The 18596-nt window shown below is 37.2% G+C and overlaps 1 protein-coding gene across 6 annotated transcripts in view; it reads left to right on the forward strand.

Annotated features, from left to right (window-relative positions):
* STON2 (stonin 2) overlaps positions 1-18596 on the forward strand; it is a 94680-nt gene that overhangs the window by 19558 nt on the left and 56526 nt on the right. For 4 of the 6 annotated variants that reach the window (XR_005557708.1, XR_005557709.1, XM_039351536.1 and 1 more), the window contains exons 2-4: positions 3291-3418; positions 4778-4999; positions 12815-13012. Coding sequence is in view for 4 of the 6 variants with exons in the window: in XM_039351536.1 (XP_039207470.1) it covers positions 3331-3418; positions 4778-4999; positions 12815-13012 (508 nt within the window). In the remaining 2 variants the exon portion in view is untranslated. Of the gene's footprint in view, positions 1-1183; positions 1312-3290; positions 3419-4777; positions 5000-12814; positions 13013-18596 lie in introns of those variants that run through there. The other 2 variants (XM_039351535.1, XM_039351537.1) reach the window with 2 other exon arrangements.

The following is an 18596-nucleotide window of genomic DNA, read 5'->3' on the forward strand; positions in this document are numbered from 1 at the left end:
TATATAAGGCCACTCAGCTGAGTTTTGCCTAAGACTTTGTGTCTTCTAACCCAGTGCCTTAACCACTACAACAAAGGGGTTCTCGTGATAAATATAGTCGATATCCTCAACTTATGACCACAATTGAGCCCAAAGTTTCTGTTGTTAACTGAGGCATTTGTTAAGTGAATGTTGCCCCATTTTACAATCTTTCTTGCCACAGTTTTTAGGTGAATCACTGCAGTTGATAAGTTAGTAACACAGTTGTTAAATAAATCTGGCTTCCCCATTGACTTTGCTTGTCAGAAGGTCACAAACGGAGATCCTGTGACCTTGGGACACAGTAGTGATCATAAATATGAAGCAGTTGCCAAGCATCTGAATTTTGATCATATGATCATAGGGATGCTACAAAGGTCGTAAGTGTGAAAAATGGTCATAAGTCACTTTTTTCACTGCCATTGTAACTTTGAACAATCACTAAAAGAACTGCTGTGAGTCGAGGACTACCTGTATTGTGAGCCAAATTGTCTTATATTATGGATAACACAGACAATTTTTTACAAATATGCATTATTTTATTGATATTTTGTAATATCTACAGTCTTAAATCCTTTATAATTCTGCTTTGTAAATTTAATGCATCCCTAAGTACGGTTGTCGACAAAGAGACTGCAAACTCTGGTGAAGTGTATTTGTAGAAGTTTAATGATAAACATATAACATCTCTCTTAATGTTTTTCTACCTTCTTCACTTTTACTGCCCTCTTGAACTTCTCAATCAACCTCCAGGAGGCACTGCGATCCTAGTGGTTAAGGAATTCCATATTCCAACTTCACCATAGAGTTTTTGGGTGATTTTGAGCCAAACTCTGAATCCACTCTCTCTGTCCTACCTTACAGGATTTTATTTGGAGATAAAATGAGGATAAAATTCCCTGAATGCTACTTCAACTCCTACAGTACAGTAAGACTATTAATAACATATGTAGAAATAAATGACATTTGAATATTTAGTTACTCATCATGGAATTTTTATAACTGGAGAAGAAGCATATCAACACAATCCACTAGTCTGGCATAATTCTTCTTCCAAGATGAAGAAATAATAACTGATATTTGACCTTGTTTACAAGGCTAACTTCAATGATAATCCAATCTATTTTGCTGCTTGAGGCAGAGCATAATACCCTACGTCAATCAAATTATTTTAGCATCTGTGCTTCAGAAGAGCCTTTCCCTGTTTCTGGCAGCAGCATATAATGGTAAACATAATTATTTGGTGCCACTTCATAACATCTATAATATGGAGCATGAAACAACTGTATTATGGTAAGATCAGTTCTAAACTCTTTGTGGACAAGACTAGGGAGAAGCAGGCTTATTTCTGCATTAATCTCATTAGAGGATTGTTTTACTTGCTTTTTTTAATGTATTGCTTTTTAAATGATTTATGTAGATTATCAATGATTACTGCATTGAATTTTTTCTCTGCTCATTTTCTGCTTTCTGGTGTACTATGCAATTGTGAGCTTCTAGACAATAGACAGACTTACAATACTTTAAAATAAATATATCCCATTTTTGTCTCATTCTGTGGCAGGTAGGACACAAACCTCTGTGAGCATATGTAGCGCATTAGCTTTCTTATACTTTAGAGTTATTTATTTAATCAACATGATGGAACTGGCCAATTCTGAGTGGCTTGTAATAAGAACAACTCTTTAAAGAAAAACCAATAAAATGGCCAAATCAATGAAAACCAAAAAGAACAAGACATGATTATGAAAATTATTCCACAAAACATGGCTTTGGGAAAGATGCAGATTTTGAGGCTTGTTTAAAGTATGGCCAGGCCAAGGCAATTCAGATCTCTGGGGAATAATATTGTAGGTACCATAACAGAGAAAGCCTGATTCCTGGGAGCCTTTAGATCAGGGTCCCCAACCCCAGGCTGTGGCCCACTACTGGGCTGTAAGCAGTGGTGGGATTCAAATATGTGAACAAGCTGGTTCTCCATGTGGTTGCTGCTTCCGGAAGTCCATTCTGGCCCTGGGCAACAAAAAATTAGCTACCGGTTCTGCTGAACTGGTGCAAACTGGCTGAATCCCACCACTGGCTATAAGCCATTCGGAACTGTGCTGTGGAAGTAGTGGGCAAGTGCACATGTATATCCCCACTTGCACGAGCAGCGGGCAAGCACATTTGTGCATGCTCCATTTGCATGAGTGGCAAGTGTATGTGCTTGCCATTTATATGGAACCATCCCTTCTCCCCCGCCCCGCCTGTCCACAAAGCCAGAAAGTTTGGGGAATTCTGCTTTGAATGACATTGACTCAGAATATATACCCAATGGGCTGAAGTAAGCAGAAACAATGAGAGAAAGGTGGTTCCACAGATAGTCAAGCCCTATGCTATGAAGGATCACCACCCTACCTTGAATTCCATCCAGAAACTCACCAGTAACCATTTTAGCTTGCACAGAAAACATGTTCCATGAGTATTTTGAGGCATGCCCACAACTGCTGATGCAGCTCCATTCTGGACATGTTACCATTTCCTTCATGCAGCGTGTTGTGTGATCAAACTGCTATGGGAATTGATGTGTTTTGTGTTTGAAATTTGTTGTGAAAGAAGTTGCAGTAGAAAACCCATACCCTCTGTTCAGCATATTATGCTCCGGTGATTCATTGTTCCCTGATCATTTTCTTTGTTCAGTTGACTTGATTGAATTCTTTATAGCTGCTGATAAAGAAATAGCTGGAGGTTAAAAATGCCACTAACTGTAGTGATTACATTGGTTTTTGCAGAGCTGTAAGCAGGAAGAATAATGTCAGTACATGTTTATTTCTGTGGCTGCACTAGTAAATCTATCGTACATTGCAAATAATAATAATAATAAAGTTGGATACAAGGCAGAAAATAAAGCAACATTGATTTTGATAATGTTATTTATTATCTTCATTCTTGTGTAATACAAAAAAGCATTGAAAATGAGAGAAATGCAAAACCTGTGGAAACTCTAAGGGAAAGAATAGAGTAAGATATATGGTAATTAAAGCACTGGCAGTGAGATAAATGCAGGTAATGTCTGTTTTGTATTGACCAGGTCTCTTTTGCTAAATAAATGTTATATATTATTAATGTCATTTAGAGTGGCAGATAAAAACACAGACTATATTTCTTATATGTAATGAAGTTATACGGCTAAATTACATATCCCTAAAATTTCTTCTTTATATATGCGTTTCATTTTAAACAAAAATCAATTTACAGTCAGCTGGAGTGTCTGTTCTATATTGTTGTATTAGATTCAGATTGTGTGAAGATGAATAGGAAAGTGCAGCAAGCATGACATCTCTGGCCAACATCGTTCCTTCCCCACAGTCTGAGTGGGTCTCCTTCAGTGACGGACTTCACCGTTCTGTTACTTCCCAAGGTAAATCTCTCCTCTTTGATGACATAGGTTCTTGCTATTTATTGAAACGAATAAGCATTTCAATTCAGGTATAGTCAAAAACAAAAATCTCTTGTGGCTTTCAATGAGTACAAGTTCTACATATGTACAATTCTCCGTCCCCATCCCCCCCACTTGTGGGATTCTATCACTTACCAGAAGAAGACTCCTTAAAAAGACTTAAGGAAAACATTGTGTATGTCCCTTGCGATTATCCTGATCTCCTGATCAGATCCCAGATGGTCCACTATAAAATGTAGTAACAGTTATGGAAGCAAGTATAAGGGATAGCTAGGAGTGTCCACGGTAATTTTAAAATTTAAAATTATAAAAAAACTGGAAGTTTCCAGCATTCTTGAACAAAAAATTGTTGGATTTTGGAATGAGAATTGTTAAATCTTGGGGGAAAATTGAAACTGGTAAGGTTTCAGGTGATTAAAAAAAGATTTTTGAGAAAAGAAGCCTAGTGTCAAAAATGTTGTCTAATGCTGAAATATAATATTATAGTGAACCCCATCAGATATTAAGCTCATTGGGTAAATTTGGATCATTCACTCAGTATATCACAGAAGATGGCAATGAAGATAAAATGAGGCCATGATGTCCAGTTTCCTTGGCTTCTGGAAGGAAACAGGATAAATATAGTCCTAAGGATCTGATTTCAGTTAAGTAACTAGGACAGAGTAGATCATGGTTTAAAAGGAGAAAGAGAATGCAGTAGTATGCTTTGACACAATTATGTTTAAAGAAATGAGAATTGTATTAGTGTAAATTGAAATATTGGTCAAATGAAACCATTTATGGGATTTCTTCCACATCTACAGTTCTATGGTAACCTGGGCAGAACTTTTTGTTACAAAAACTCAAGGCTAAGGAGTTTCTGTAACAAAAAGGAAAAAAGTAGCAGTCCTTTGCTAATTTTCCATTTCCTCCTGTAGTATCTTCACTTTACACCCCATATGTTGCCATTTTAATATGTATTTGCCCATTTCTTCTACATAATAACTGAGTTCTATTTGACAATGCTCTGTTGAATAAGCTTTGTTGGCTGGATTTAGTTATAATATAAAGTCATAGACCAGGGCTTAGATTTCACAAAAATTGAGTTTGTATGTCTTACTTATCAGTCCAAACAAACATAGGGGAGTCTGAAGGTAGAAGAAGAGAGTATGAAGATACTCAGTTTGACTACTGTGTTTTCCTGTTCAGCAAACACAGAGCTTTAAAGTCTTCTTTACTGTTCACATACCATATGTTAATGGATGATAAAGTTGTGTGTCCTTCTTAAACAATTAGTGTGATGTCATATTACTCATTTTTATAGTAGGGTTCTCATTACAGGTTATACTAGGAAGCCAGTTGAGAGATTTCTTTCCTCCTCTGATACTTCCTCTGAAGGCAACCAAAATCTAGATGGAGAACTGCCAAGTCTTTCACATGCTGAATTGGGAGAAAGAATAAACAAAACAGCTGTAGGCCTTGATCTGTCTTCATCCTTCAGCACTTGGGTCCAGTTTGAAGATGCACCCTGGACCAACAGTTCACCAGAGCATCCACGTACAGGTTGGAATGTCACTTGTTTATTGTGTATTATAGAAGAAATTAACAATAAGCCATATTACCTTTTACCAACCTGATACTCTCTGATGTCCTAGATTAGAATTCCCATCATCACTCAATTAGTATTCACAACCTAGTGGATATTAATTGGATTAATGAGGAAACTGGGATGGTAATATATAATAATAATAATAGTAAAGTTGGAAGGGACCTTGGAAGTCATCTAGTCCAACCCCCTGCTCAGGCAGGAAACTCTATACCATTTCAGACAAATGGCTGTCCAGTCTCTTCTTAAAAACCTCCAGTGTTGGAGCATTCACCACTTCTGGAGGCAGGTTGTTCCACTGGCTAATTGTTCTAGCTGTCAGAAAGTTTCTCCTTAGTTCTAGGATGCTTCTCTCCTTGCTTAGTTTCCACCCATTGCTTCTTGTCCTGCCTTCAGGCGCCTTGGAAAATAGCTTGACACCCTCTTCTTTGTGGCAGCCCCTGAGATATTAGAACACTGCTATCATGTCCCCCCTCGTCCTTCTCTTCATTAAACTAGACATACCCAATTCCAGCAGCTGTTCCTTATATGCTTTAGCCTCCAGTCCCCTAATCATCTTTGTTGCTCTTCTCTGTACTCTTTCTAGAGTCTCAACATCAATCGTGGTGACCAAAACGGGATGCAGTATTCCAAGTGTGGCCTTACCAAGGCATTGTAAAGTGGTATTAACACTTCACGTGATCTTGTTTCTATCCCTCTGTTAATGTAGCCTAGCACTATGTTGGCCTTTTTGGCAGCTGCAGCACACTGCTGGCTCATATTTAGGTGATTGTCCACTACGACGCCGAGGTCCCTCTCACCCTTACTACTAGTGAGCAAGGTACCCCCTATACTATATCTGTGCATTTGGTTTTTCTTGCCTAAATATAGAACCTTGCTTTTTTCACCATTGAATTTCATTTTGTTAGATAGTGCCCAAGTCTGTCCAGATCCTCCTGTATCTTAAGCCTGTCTTCTGGAGTGTTGGCTATTCCTGCCAGCTTGGTGTCGTCTGCAAATTTGATGAGTTCCCCATCTATCCCTTTGTCCAAATCGTTGATAAATATGTTGAAGAGCACTGGGCCCAGGACACCTGGGGCACCCCACTAAACACTTTCCTCCATGGAGATGCGGTTCCATTGAGGACCACACGCTGAGTATGGCCGGTCAGCCAGCTATGGATCCATCTGGTGGAGGTGGTGTCTACCCCACATTTTTCTATCTTGTTGAGTAGTACGTTGTGATTGTCAAATGCCTTACTGAAGTCCAAGTAAATTATGTCCACAGCATTCCTCTGATCCACTAATTTTGTCACTTGGTCAAAGAATGCAATAAGATTTGTCTGGCATGATCTATTTTTGACAAACCCATGTTGGCTTTTAGTAATGACTTTGTTTGCCTCTAAGTGCTTGCTGATTCGTTGTTTGATTATCTTTTCCAGGATCTTCCCAGATATTGATGTCAGGTTGATAGGTCTGTAATTTCCTGGGTCCATTTTTTTCCCCTTTTTTGTAGATGGGAACTACATCAGCTCTTTTCCAGTCCTCTGGTAGTTCCCCTGTGCTCCAGGATCTTTGAAAAATATAGTTCAGTGGTTCAGAGATCACATCTGCCAGTTCCTTGAGAACCTTGGGGTATAATCCATCTGATCCTGGCGATTTGAACTCGTCTAGGCTGGATAGGTACTCATACCATTTTCTTGCCTATCTTAACTTGTGTTTCTATTCTGTTTTTTATGGCACTATTTTTGATAGGTTTGTCTGTTTTTTCCCTTTGTGTAAAGACAGATGCAAAAAACGAGTTAAATAGTTCTGCTTTCTCCCTGTTGCTTGTCACCTTGTTGCCACTTTCACCCACTAATGGACCAATCATTTCCTTCACTTTTTTCTTGTTTTTTACATGTTGAAAGAAGCTTTTTTTGTTATTTTTGACTTTGGTCACAAGCCTTAGTTCATTTTGAGCCTTGGCATCCCTCACTTCATCTTTGGAGGCTCGGACTATTTGCTGATATTCTGACTTAGTTATATGCCCCTCTTTCCACTTTTTATATTTCAATTTGTCAGAGAGTTCTTTATGCAGCCATGCTGGTTTCTTTTGAGAGCTGTTATTTTTCCTCTTTGTTGGTATAGTTCAGCTTCTTTCAATTGGAGAGTTTGGAGGTTTCTGTACTGTTTGACCTAGGATGTTTAAGACTCAACTTGTTCTGTGGATGCTTCTTAAGCTTGTTGGTAAAGGAATTAATTTTCTAAGCCTTGATGTAAAGCATTTCTATTTTACAAAAGTGTATGTGTATATTGATATTGCCCAAAGTCAATGTATCATCCACATATTAAACAGGAATATTGTAATATGTTTTCTACACAGATTGTTGGTTATTGCCTTATTTGCTAAGCTTTTTAGGGGAACAATGGATAGTAGTTTTTCTAGACCAGACATGTCAAACTCGCGACGTCACATGACATCGTGCAACATATCAGAGCTTTTTCACCATTGCCAGCAACGGGGTGGGCACGGTTTCCCGATGACGCGTCCGGCCCATGGGCCAGTAATTTGATACCCTGGTTCTAGACTCTATGTATGAAGGGGACCTAATCTGAATTTTGATTCAGTATTTCAAACAATTAGATGAAGAGATGTTTTTCATTTAAGCAAATCAGTAAAACTGTAACATCGAAGGATTGGGTTTCATACAGACTCTTGTTTCTGGAATATAAATAAATAAAACAAAATAATTGTTGATCTAGGACCGTGGTGACGAACCTATGGCATGCGTGCCACAGGTGGCACGCAGAGCCCTCTCTGTGGGCACCCACACCAAACCCCCAGTCCTAGGCCTCCAGCTGGGTTTTATAAAACCTTTTCGCTTTAGGCCTCCGCCAACATGTGCCAAAAAAAAAAAAAGTTCAATCAATCAATCAATTTCAACTCGCAGGGAAAAAAAGATCTTGCAAAGTTGGAATTGATTGATTGAACTTTTTAGTCTCACCCAGTCTGCCGTTACCACCGCAGCCACGCCCACCCAATGGGCCATGCCCACCCAGCACCCAATGATACATAAGTGGGTTTTGGGTTGCAATTTGGGCACTCGGTCTCTAAAAGGTTTGCTATCACTGATCTAGGATGTGGTGAAAAATAGGGGAACTAATTAATATTTCGTCCCAGTGATCAGAGTATTTTTCTTTCATTTTATTTTTTTAAAAAAATAAATATTTTTGAAAAGCTTTGCTAGATGAAAGAGTTTCACAGACTTGAAATATGAAGACAATTATTTCTTTTTTGTTGCTGCTTTAGAAACAAACATAGAGTCCAATTTAGAAACAAACAACTTTAGCCCTTTTTCACCAGCCTTCAGCATCAGGGCCAGAAGGAAATTTTCATTGCTATCTGATTGTTTTTTAATATGGAGATGCCTTTTTTCTTGCACATATGTGCTGCATTACCAGTAACAGAGGTATATTACTGATTAGATTACAGTTTTTAAATATGTAATGTTGAGATTAAAATACTTATTAACTTTAACTTTTTTAAAAAATAAAGATTCCTATGTTTTCATCTAATTTTGCAAATAATGGAATATGAAATATGAACTAGTATGGTATCAGTGGGATGATAGGGAAACAACTAAATCACAACTTAAGAAGTGACTTTGATCATCACCTCTAAACTCTTTGTCTCCTGTGGAAAAATTTGAAGCCAGTTGGCTATCCATTAGTTTTACTGATCTACACCCTGGAATTTATTGAGGCATGAAAATAGAGTTAGAAAACATCTGTTTTGATTGCAATGTGTAGCTTACACTCTCCTCAAGTATTTTGTCTGATAAATAACAGCCCTGGTAAATAATAACCTGATAAAATAATTCAGGTGACAAGGAAGTTATCTCACATCCTTGGAAAGACTTATTCACAATAGGATAAATCTCACATGATACTTATTATCTAGCCTGGTGCTAAAAATATTAAGTCAGAGTTATAGCAACAGAAAGAAAGCAATAACTAGAAATGAAGAGATATTAAAGGTACTGTTTGGTGTCAGGGTAAAAGCTTATTGCAGTTGAGTTGCTGAAAGTGTTGTCAGCAGTCCAGTCTGCTTTAGTGTAACTTGCTTTCAAATATAGAATAGCACTGCAAGGACACAATATGGCCAAAAATATTTGGGATGAATTTCTCAGAAAAAAATTAAACCAGGTAGAATTTTATTTTGGGGTGTATGGAATGATAGTTAGGATTTTAATAGTTGTACTGGTAATTGTTTTTTGAATATGGGATTTGATAGCTATAACCATATTCAGATACTCTTGGAGTATGTACAGATGAATGTTTGCAGATATGAGACAAGGATAATAAAAGTGGGGGCAGATGTTCTTAGCCTTTTTCCATGCATATATCATTCCTGTGTGAACATATAGACTGTGCATATGAAAGTTTTATATATGTACTGCCTGACATTCTGTTTTAAAAAAAAAGTTTAGAAATGTTGTATGCATGTAACCGAATAACCTATATTAAAGGTTACTTTGAATGTGATCTACAGCAAACCTCAGACTTCCAGGTTTCTTTCCCCTACTCCTTCCAGCAGAGTTAATTCTCCAGAAGAGTTAAAAATTACTATCTTCAGATTTAGTAATTTTATGTGGGATGAGGATGAGAATGCAACTAACAAATCAGAATATATGAAACAGTATTTAAGGGAAAGCAATCTTAAATTCAATAATAATTCTGTCATCATAATAAGGTGGAAGCCACTTAAATCCCAAATCATCAGGATAAATCTGGCATTACATCATCTGTCTCAGGAAGTTAAGAATTGTTCTATATAAGTTCCATTTTTCTCTGTTAATATTAATCTTCTTAATTTATAGAAGCATTCAATCTGCCTAACACCAAAGATTATCACCTAGAAGAAATCTGAAATGTGTTAATAGAATTGGTTTTGTTCTGCTTTGTTCTCTGTTCTGTCTTTCCTGTCTGATGTCATACAGACTGTTACCTTCTTTATGACCAACTTCAGCTTTTTTTCTGAGCCAATCTAACTGGCTTTGTCATTTCTGTGCTGTTTGTGTCCTTATATAAATATTGGAACTATACAGCACAGTTAATAGGCATTGCCCTGTTACAAATCAAGTTAAGTTATAGTCAGCCAAAATTTCTGTCGGTAAGGACATAGAACATAGAATAATAGGGTTGGAAGGAACCTTGGAGATCTTTTAATCAAACTCTCTGATCATGGCAGAATATCCTATACCATTCCAGACTTTCTTTGTGCTTGATGGGATGGATGAACGTGACCATAGAATAACAAAATAACAAAACAGAATAATAGAGTTGAAGGAACCCGGAGGTCCTCTAGTCCAACCTCCCCACCCAAATAGGAAACCCTATAACATTGCAGACAAATGGCTGTCCAAATTCTTCTTAAAAACCTCCAGTGATGGAGCACCAACAACTTCTGAAGACAAGCCATTCCACTGGTTAATTATTCTCATTGACAGGAAATTTCTCCTTATTTCTAGGGTGCTTCTCTTGTTGATTAGTTTCCATCCATTTCTTCTTGTGCTGCCCTCAGGTGCTTTGGTCAATAGGTTGACCTCATCTTCTTTGTGGCAGCCATTCAAATAGTGGAAGACTGCTATCATGTCTTCCATAGTCCTTCTTTTCACTAGGCTAGACATATCCAATTCCTGCAGTCTGTTTTAGCCTCCCTAATCATCTTTGTTGCTCTTCTTTGCACTCTTTCTAGAGTCTCAACATTTTTTTTTATACTGTTGCGACCAAAACTGGATGCAATATTCCAAATGTGGTCTTACCTAGACATTAAAAAGCGACACTAACATTTCACTTCTCCTTAAAAAGACTAAGGAAAACCTTGTTGTTGTTGTTGTTAGTTGCGAAGTCGTGTCCGACCCATCACGACCCCATGGACAACGTTCCTGCAAGCCTTCCTTATGCATAAGTAAATTCCTTGCAATTATCCTGATCTGATCAGATCCCAGATGGTCTTATTTTTAGGATAAAGCTACCAAGTATCATGCAGAATGTTCTCAGTTTAGAAAATCTTGTCTATCTAATGAAAAGACAATCTAGATAATGGAAGAATTTGTGTCTTCAGCTGTTATTTGTGGCCATCATTTTCATTTCATCTTTTCAAACAAAATGGCTTGGCTTTCTCTTTATGCTCATGGGCACCTTAAGCCAGAAATGGAGAGCTAATTAGGAGCAGCATAGTCCTTCTGATGTGTGCGATCAGTTTACAACCCCTGAAAACAGAAAATGGCAAAATTTTAAAAATTAAAATAGTACAACAAAGATAGATTTAAAAGAAATAGGTTTCAGAAGGGAAAGAGTAAACAAAGGAATAAATACTGTATAGGTCTATCTGAGATGAGAGATTAAATCTCAAGAAAGACTAGTTTAAAAGAAACTGGTTGAGGAATGTGCAAAATAAAATCAAATGCTAATACCATTCAGTCAAATTATTCATTACACCCAGAGGTCCAAATAGATTAGATTTCTTTCTATTTCCTCAAGATTTCTCTTCATATTTTGCAGGAAATCTTTTCTTCTGGACAGCCATCTAGGTAAAATCCAAAATAGATGATGCCACCAGAAAGTTTAATTCAAAGGGATGGAGGATGGGAAGATGTTTGTACTCAGGGATCACCCAAATGATCCTCCAGATTTACTTTTCCAGAGGTAGAAGGGATTCTGACACATTCTGGCCTAACAGGAATCTCTAGAAGGTTGAATTGCTGCAGGTGTCCACATTTTATTTCCCTGCCTAGTTCTCCCATGATACGAGTGTCTATATGATTCTATGGGCTTAATGGGGAAAGGCTGGCATGCATTTCCTCTCTCCCTTCACCTCTCAGAAATGGCATATTCTACTCATATGCCCACGTCTCAGTTTTCCTGGCATCTTCCATTCCTTCCCTTCCCTATTTCCTTCCAACCACCTTGATCAGGGTTCCAGCACAGCATCTTGCACTGCCTTCTATCCTCAAGCCTTCTACCTTCAAGCTCCAATGCCTTTACTTCCTTTCTCTCCTCCTCTTCCTCCCTCTGCCACTGCTGATAATATCCCATTCCACCAGTCTGTTTTTTCCTAACCCAGTGATGGCGAACCTTTTAGAGACCGAGTGCCCAAACTGCAACCCAAAACCCACTTATGCATCTTTGGATGGGTGTGGCCCATTGGGTGGGTGTAGCCCATTGGGTGGGCGTCGCTGCAGCGGTAACGGCAGACTGGGTGGGACTAAAAAGTTCAATCAATTCTAACCTTTTTTCTTTTTTTTCCTGCGAGAAGTTGAAATTGACTGATTGATTGAACCTTTTTTTTTTTTGCACACGGCGGCAGAGGCCTAAAGCGAAAAGGTTTTATAAAACCCAGCTGAAGGCCTAAGACTGAGGTGACGGCACGCGTGCCCACAGAGAGGGCTCTGAGTGCCACCTCTGGCACCCGTGCCATAGGTTTGCCACCACTGTCCTAACCTTTCCAGCACCCTCTCTGTCCTCCAGCACTTGCCTTAACAGCTGCTAACCCTGACCTTTGCCTACTCTGACTTTTCCCCTTAAAACACTTGTGCCCGGAGCATTGCCTTTTCTTCCTAATCCAGGACAAAGCAGCCCCATTTTGCCTATATCTGGACTAAATGAATGTGTTTGGTCTGGAAACAAGGTCCTTGACAAACCATAGGTTCCATGTTCTGCACATTCCTGTCGTATTCTTGATAATCCCTTTGTATGGAACTCTTTTTATTCCCTTAAGTTTAATAAAATTATTTTTGTTCTTTTAAGCCTCATCTCCAAAAATATTTTGTTGGATGTGTCCCTCCTTGGAATATTCAGAGAGACAACCTCTTACTTCAGAGAGCAGTTGGACAACTACTTCAGAGAACAGTAGCAGCCCAAGTATCACCCCTTCCTACACTGATCTTCAATCAATAAATACGGAGGATTTGACTAGTGGAAGAGCATCTGCTGCAGACTCAACTGGTAAGCGACATATTTATTTATTTTATTTTATATTTTATTTTATTTTATTTTATTAATGTATTTGTAGGTTTTATCATTCCAGACAACTCTAGTCATAATTGGCCAAATTTTGTTGAATAAACTTATATAATTCAGGATATTTGTTTCCAGTGAATCCCCATCATAAGGAAATACTCACACTTCAGGCGGTGTCAAGTAAGCCAGTTTGTCTTATTCCTACATTCTGGATGCTGTTATTCCAGTTATCAAAGTCCAGCAATGAGATGGCAGATGTTGAACATGTGTGTTGAACTGAAGAAGCTTCTTAAATGAGAAGCGAAATGTTTTCATAGAAAAGAACCTGAAATCCAGTTGTCTTTTGGCAAAGCACCTTTTGGATCTCCAGCTCTTCCAGTTAAACCAGGATAGCATTTTTCCCCATTAATAGGTGGTATAGGGATTGGATCATGAAACATGAAGTTAATTCTTTTCCCCTGCCATTGTCTCAGTTAATTTAGTTTTCCATTTCTATATATACACTGACTTTTTAAAAAAAAAACAATCAAAATACATATTGGTGTTAAACAAATAACAGATGTATCCTGGCCCTAAGATTAATGTTGGAATAAAAGAGGAAATGAAGACCAAACATTATTGACTAGAAACACTGTGGTTTGATATTTCAAATAAGTAATAGTAATGGGACCCTGTACTTTGCAGCACCCACCTGCCTACATTCACATCCACTCCTGCTCCTGCTTGCACTTGTACCCTCCCATACACCCACCCCATCCATCTATAGTGGTCCATATTGAATGATGCAACTGTTGGGATTGCCATCGCTAAGCAGCACGGTCATGTGACATTGCACTTTACAAACACATTGCTTAGTGATGGAAACTCTAGTCTCAATCACTATCATAACCCCAGTAATGTTGGATACCTGGTATGTTGGATACCTGGTATGTTATCAAAGTAGGAAAGATGCTCACCTTAAGGCATGCATAAAATGACTATCAATATTTTGGTGAAATTAAACTGTTCATTCATATGCATTTTTTGGGGTTTTGGAGATCATTCCATTGTGGTTAATTCATATATAGTTAGTATGATACATTTTACAACATAAGGATAGTCATTCATTGTCTTCAAGTTGCTGACTATAAAAGAAGTTTCGTTTAGGTTTTATAAAAATGTTTTATAGGTACAGAGTTTGAAAATACGATCATTAGCTATGTGTACAAATACATTATGTAGCTATTTCCTATTTCTCTCTTAAGTAGTTTTCTTTGGATAGAAGAAGATGAAAGTACAATGGAAAAATAAAGGAGAGGGTTTCTTTTTTTTCTTAAAACAAACCAATCTGTAAAATTCTAAGAATAAAAGGGTAATTGGACAATTATACGCATCTAGAAACATGCTGAAACTATGCCTGAGAGCAAACTATCCCTGAATAAAGACCAACTGCATCTGCAAAATACAACTATATACCGAATAATATTTATGGTGCATAATCACAGCATCACAGCATGCTAAAACTTTATTATGAATTTAATATGATTGATGAATTTTCTGTAGTGATTGGAGATCAGAATTAACAGTAATATTAAGTGCTTATATTGTTCTAGATCCAAGGCAGCTCTTCACTTCAACTTCAATTTGATTATTGCAGTGACTTACCCATATAAAGGTGTAATTTTCCATCATCAAAACAAAGCAAAGATCCTGCTCTGTCCCCAATAACTTGAAGGAAAATGGGGGGAGGGGACAGAATCTGCTTACTGAAATAAGAAAACCCACTTAAGGTTGTTGCATAAAACTGTGGGAAAGAATCATGAGATCATATTGGTGAGAAGCAGAATCATGTGGTTTAGCACTGATGGGAGGTTTACAGAACCAATTTTAGAAGCAGCTATTTTAAATGATAGAGGGCTAATTAGAAGCAGATTTTGTATAAAAAGAGTAGAGAGTCATAGAAGAAGGGTTGGGCTCAAAAGTTGGCTTACTTGTTCTAACAGAATTTGTTGCAATTCCCCCACCCTTCCTTAAAAAAAGAAAATTTTGGTATATTCCACAATCTGAATATAAATTAGCTTATATATGAGGTATACACAGAAGTCGTAAGGTTGTCAATGTAACATTTTAATATTAGCCAGTTTTGAAACATCGAGGGATACAGAAAAAAAAAATAACAGAGTTGATAGGAATCGTGGAGGTGTTCTAGATCAAGTAAGAGATTCTATACTATTCCAGACAAATGGCTGTCTAATCTCTTCTTAAAAACCTCCAGTGATGGAGCATCCACAATTTCTGGGAGCAAGTTGTTCCACTGATTAAATTGTTCTCATTGATAGGAAATTTCTCATCAATTCTAGGTTGGATCTCTCTTTTATAAACTTCCATCTGTTACTTCTTGTCCTACCCTCAGATGCTTTGGAGATTCCCTCCTCTCTCTGACAGCCCCTTAATCCTAATCCTAATCCTTCTTATCATATGCTTTAGCCTCCAGCCCCAATCATTTTTGTTGATGTTCTCTGCACTTTTTCTGGAGTCCCAACATCTTTTTTGTATTATGGTGACCTAAATTGGATGCAGTTTTGGTGAGTTTTTGAAATTTTGGAGAGTGAGCGAGCTGTAAACTATGAAGCAATCATTGTTTAGAATGATGAAATGAAATATTGCTGGATTTTTTATGTCCGAAAAGACCTTTTAAAAGTGTTTATAATCACAATTTGTTTAATTTTATCACAAAATGTAATCCCCCTCTTATGCCTTTGGATGCGTGACATTATTGGATAGTTCCTTTTTATGTGTGCTTATAATTTATGTAGTGATCTAGATGCAGTATATTATATTTTATTTATTTATATGGCTGCCCAACTCACACTAAGGTGACTCTAGACAGCTTACAACATTAGAAATCCACAACATAAAAACCATATACTTTCCCTCCCCCAATGGCAGCAGCAACACAATGAGACCAATCACTTGATATCAATCACTTAATATTCAAGCTGCATCTGGCATGGTAGGTGCTGAAAAATATTTGGACATGTTTTTCAATAGAAATTAAAATAATTGATTATATAATCCAGAGTTTGGGTGGGACAAATGGGAATCAAGAATTTGCTTCCCAAATGTGGAAGTTTCCACACTATTGTCAAAGGTACTCTAGTCCTTCCAGGATCAGAAATTGCAGGCTTGTTAATTAATTTACTGCTACTCTACTAATTACAAAAGAGTAATTAAGAAATTGTAATAATCAAGGGTAATTGTGTGATCAGTTGAGGGCAGTAGTAATTCTTCAGGATGAGTTACTTTTCTCACCAGTCTTTTGATTGGCCAATGCATAATTTCCTTTCATGAGATTATCAGCAGGATGGTGATTCATAATTAGATCCGCAATACCAGTTTATGTTTCCTCTGGAAAATTCCATAAGACTTGGAATTTTCTGGAAAACCCATGATACATGAGCAAAAGTAATCAGGACATTTTGTCCTTACACTTTCTGTAATTTCGCTTTACCTGACTTGTTTTGCTCAGTGTAAATCTAGAGACAAGGTGCTTGATCTGAAGTGCAAAACACCAATTAATAGAATAAACATGACCAGATAGCTAGAATATCTGAAACTCCATTGAAATAGTAGCAATTAGCAAAAGCAACAACTTGGGACGGGGATTAATTTTCATCAAGGTTAAAATAGACAAAAGAAACCTAGAATAGAACTTTAAAAATATTATATAATAATAGTCTTTCTGGCTGAGCATCAAAGAATGATAAAAAGAAAATGATATAATTCAGAAAAAAATGTGGAGACTTATCAGTCAGAATGAAGGCTGAACTGGCAACCTCTAGCTTTTCTCTGAATAGAAAAATACATAAAACACTTTTCATTCATCTCAATTCACTAAATGGCTCAAGCTTTCCTTTAAGTGAGAGACTGAGCTATATTTGAATGCTTGTTAGATCATGCATAGCAAATGTATTTAACTCTGTATTTACCTTACTGTATGTAACCACCACTTAGTAGTGTAGAATAATATTGTTCTAGATCCAAGGCAGCTCTTCACTTCAACTTCAGGTACTTTCCCACTTGACTAGATATACATAATACAATATAAACATACATACAATTGGTTGAAATTTGTAGAAGTATCTTATTCTAAGCAGTGAAATTTGTCACTTGCATATTTGCATTAGTTTCTCAAGGCTGTGTTGTGTATTCCTTCCATTGTTGAATTGACAGAAAAATATGTTACATAAATTGTGCTGCTCCCACAGCTCAGTTTTATTATGTTTTTGCCATAAAGACAGGAATTGGTGCTGTCCTTATTTCATGTATGAGTGTTTTGGTGCACTAACTAGTATTTTTTCCAGTTTTCTTTCTCCTTGCTGACAATAAAAAAAAAACTCCAATTTGCTGTTCTTAAGTTGTAGTGGGAGGGCTCTCTAGGTTCTCATTCCAACTTCACCCTATAGTCTTCCTATGCATCATAATGTTGATTTGTTTTGACATAGGACTGTTGATCCTTTGTCAAAACACTAAAAAATAAAATAACTATTAATCAGGACAAAGCTTGCAGAAACAGATGTGATTTTGCTAAAGACTAGTACATATTGAACAACAAACTTAGGAGAAATGACATAACTCAACAACTTGGAAGCTTCCAAAGCGAATAGTTGTCCTTGTTCTTTTGTGACTTTATTATGTCAAAGTGTCACTCCAAATGAGAGAACAGAAGCACAATCTGAGTCCAATGGTCAGATTTAAATCAATATTCTTTGGTAACATAGTTATCCTCCTCCCTGTTTTGAATCTCTTTTTGTCGTCATTTGGGAAAAATAATCAAGAAGCAAAAGCTGGCTTTGGATGGAGCTAGACTAGACTATTGTATGGCTGGCTTTGGATGGAGCTAGACTAGACTATTGTTAGGACTCTTAAGACGCCACCAACTCCCTTGGTACTGTAATATCTCACCAAAGCTACAGTCATGCCATATATTAAGTTGAAACACAGTTGTGCAGTAAATAATATATGACAATCTTCAGACATTATTACTGTTGAATAAAATATTTAGGAGGGACTTTATAGGAGGAAAGATTTGGGCTGAACCTTAGGAGATACAGTAAGAGGAATTTGACATAACAGTCCTATCAGGTAGGATAATTTAAGTTTTCTTATGCACATTTTATAGAAAGGCAAAGATAACCCTATAGAACAGAGTTTGTACTTCTCTTATTTTGCTTCTATAATATCTAAATAAAAGCAGATTGGAAATAAGAAAGCATGCTTAATTCAGGGGCAGGATTCTTATTCTAGTGTGACTTAAGGTAAAATCCCCTATTTCAACTACCTATGCAAATTTTACTTGGCATTTGGTAAAGGTAGATTGTTTGCATGACAAGGTTTGTAATGGGGTGAAGAAATAAAACTTTATTTTAACAGTAAAGCAGGGAAAGAAGACCATCTCAGCAATGGACTGGGAATAAGTAGAGGCAATGTTATGAGGATATGGCTTTTAAAACCAATTCCTATTTTATACTATAGTAAGTTGACTTGAGAATCAGCCTTATGTCTCTGACTCACACATGCATACACTATT

Source organism: Crotalus tigris, unplaced genomic scaffold, assembly GCF_016545835.1.
Source record: "Crotalus tigris isolate CLP2741 ecotype Arizona unplaced genomic scaffold, ASM1654583v1 scf7180000018371.15429387391:27106975, whole genome shotgun sequence".
NCBI classification, from domain to species: domain Eukaryota; kingdom Metazoa; phylum Chordata; class Lepidosauria; order Squamata; family Viperidae; genus Crotalus; species Crotalus tigris.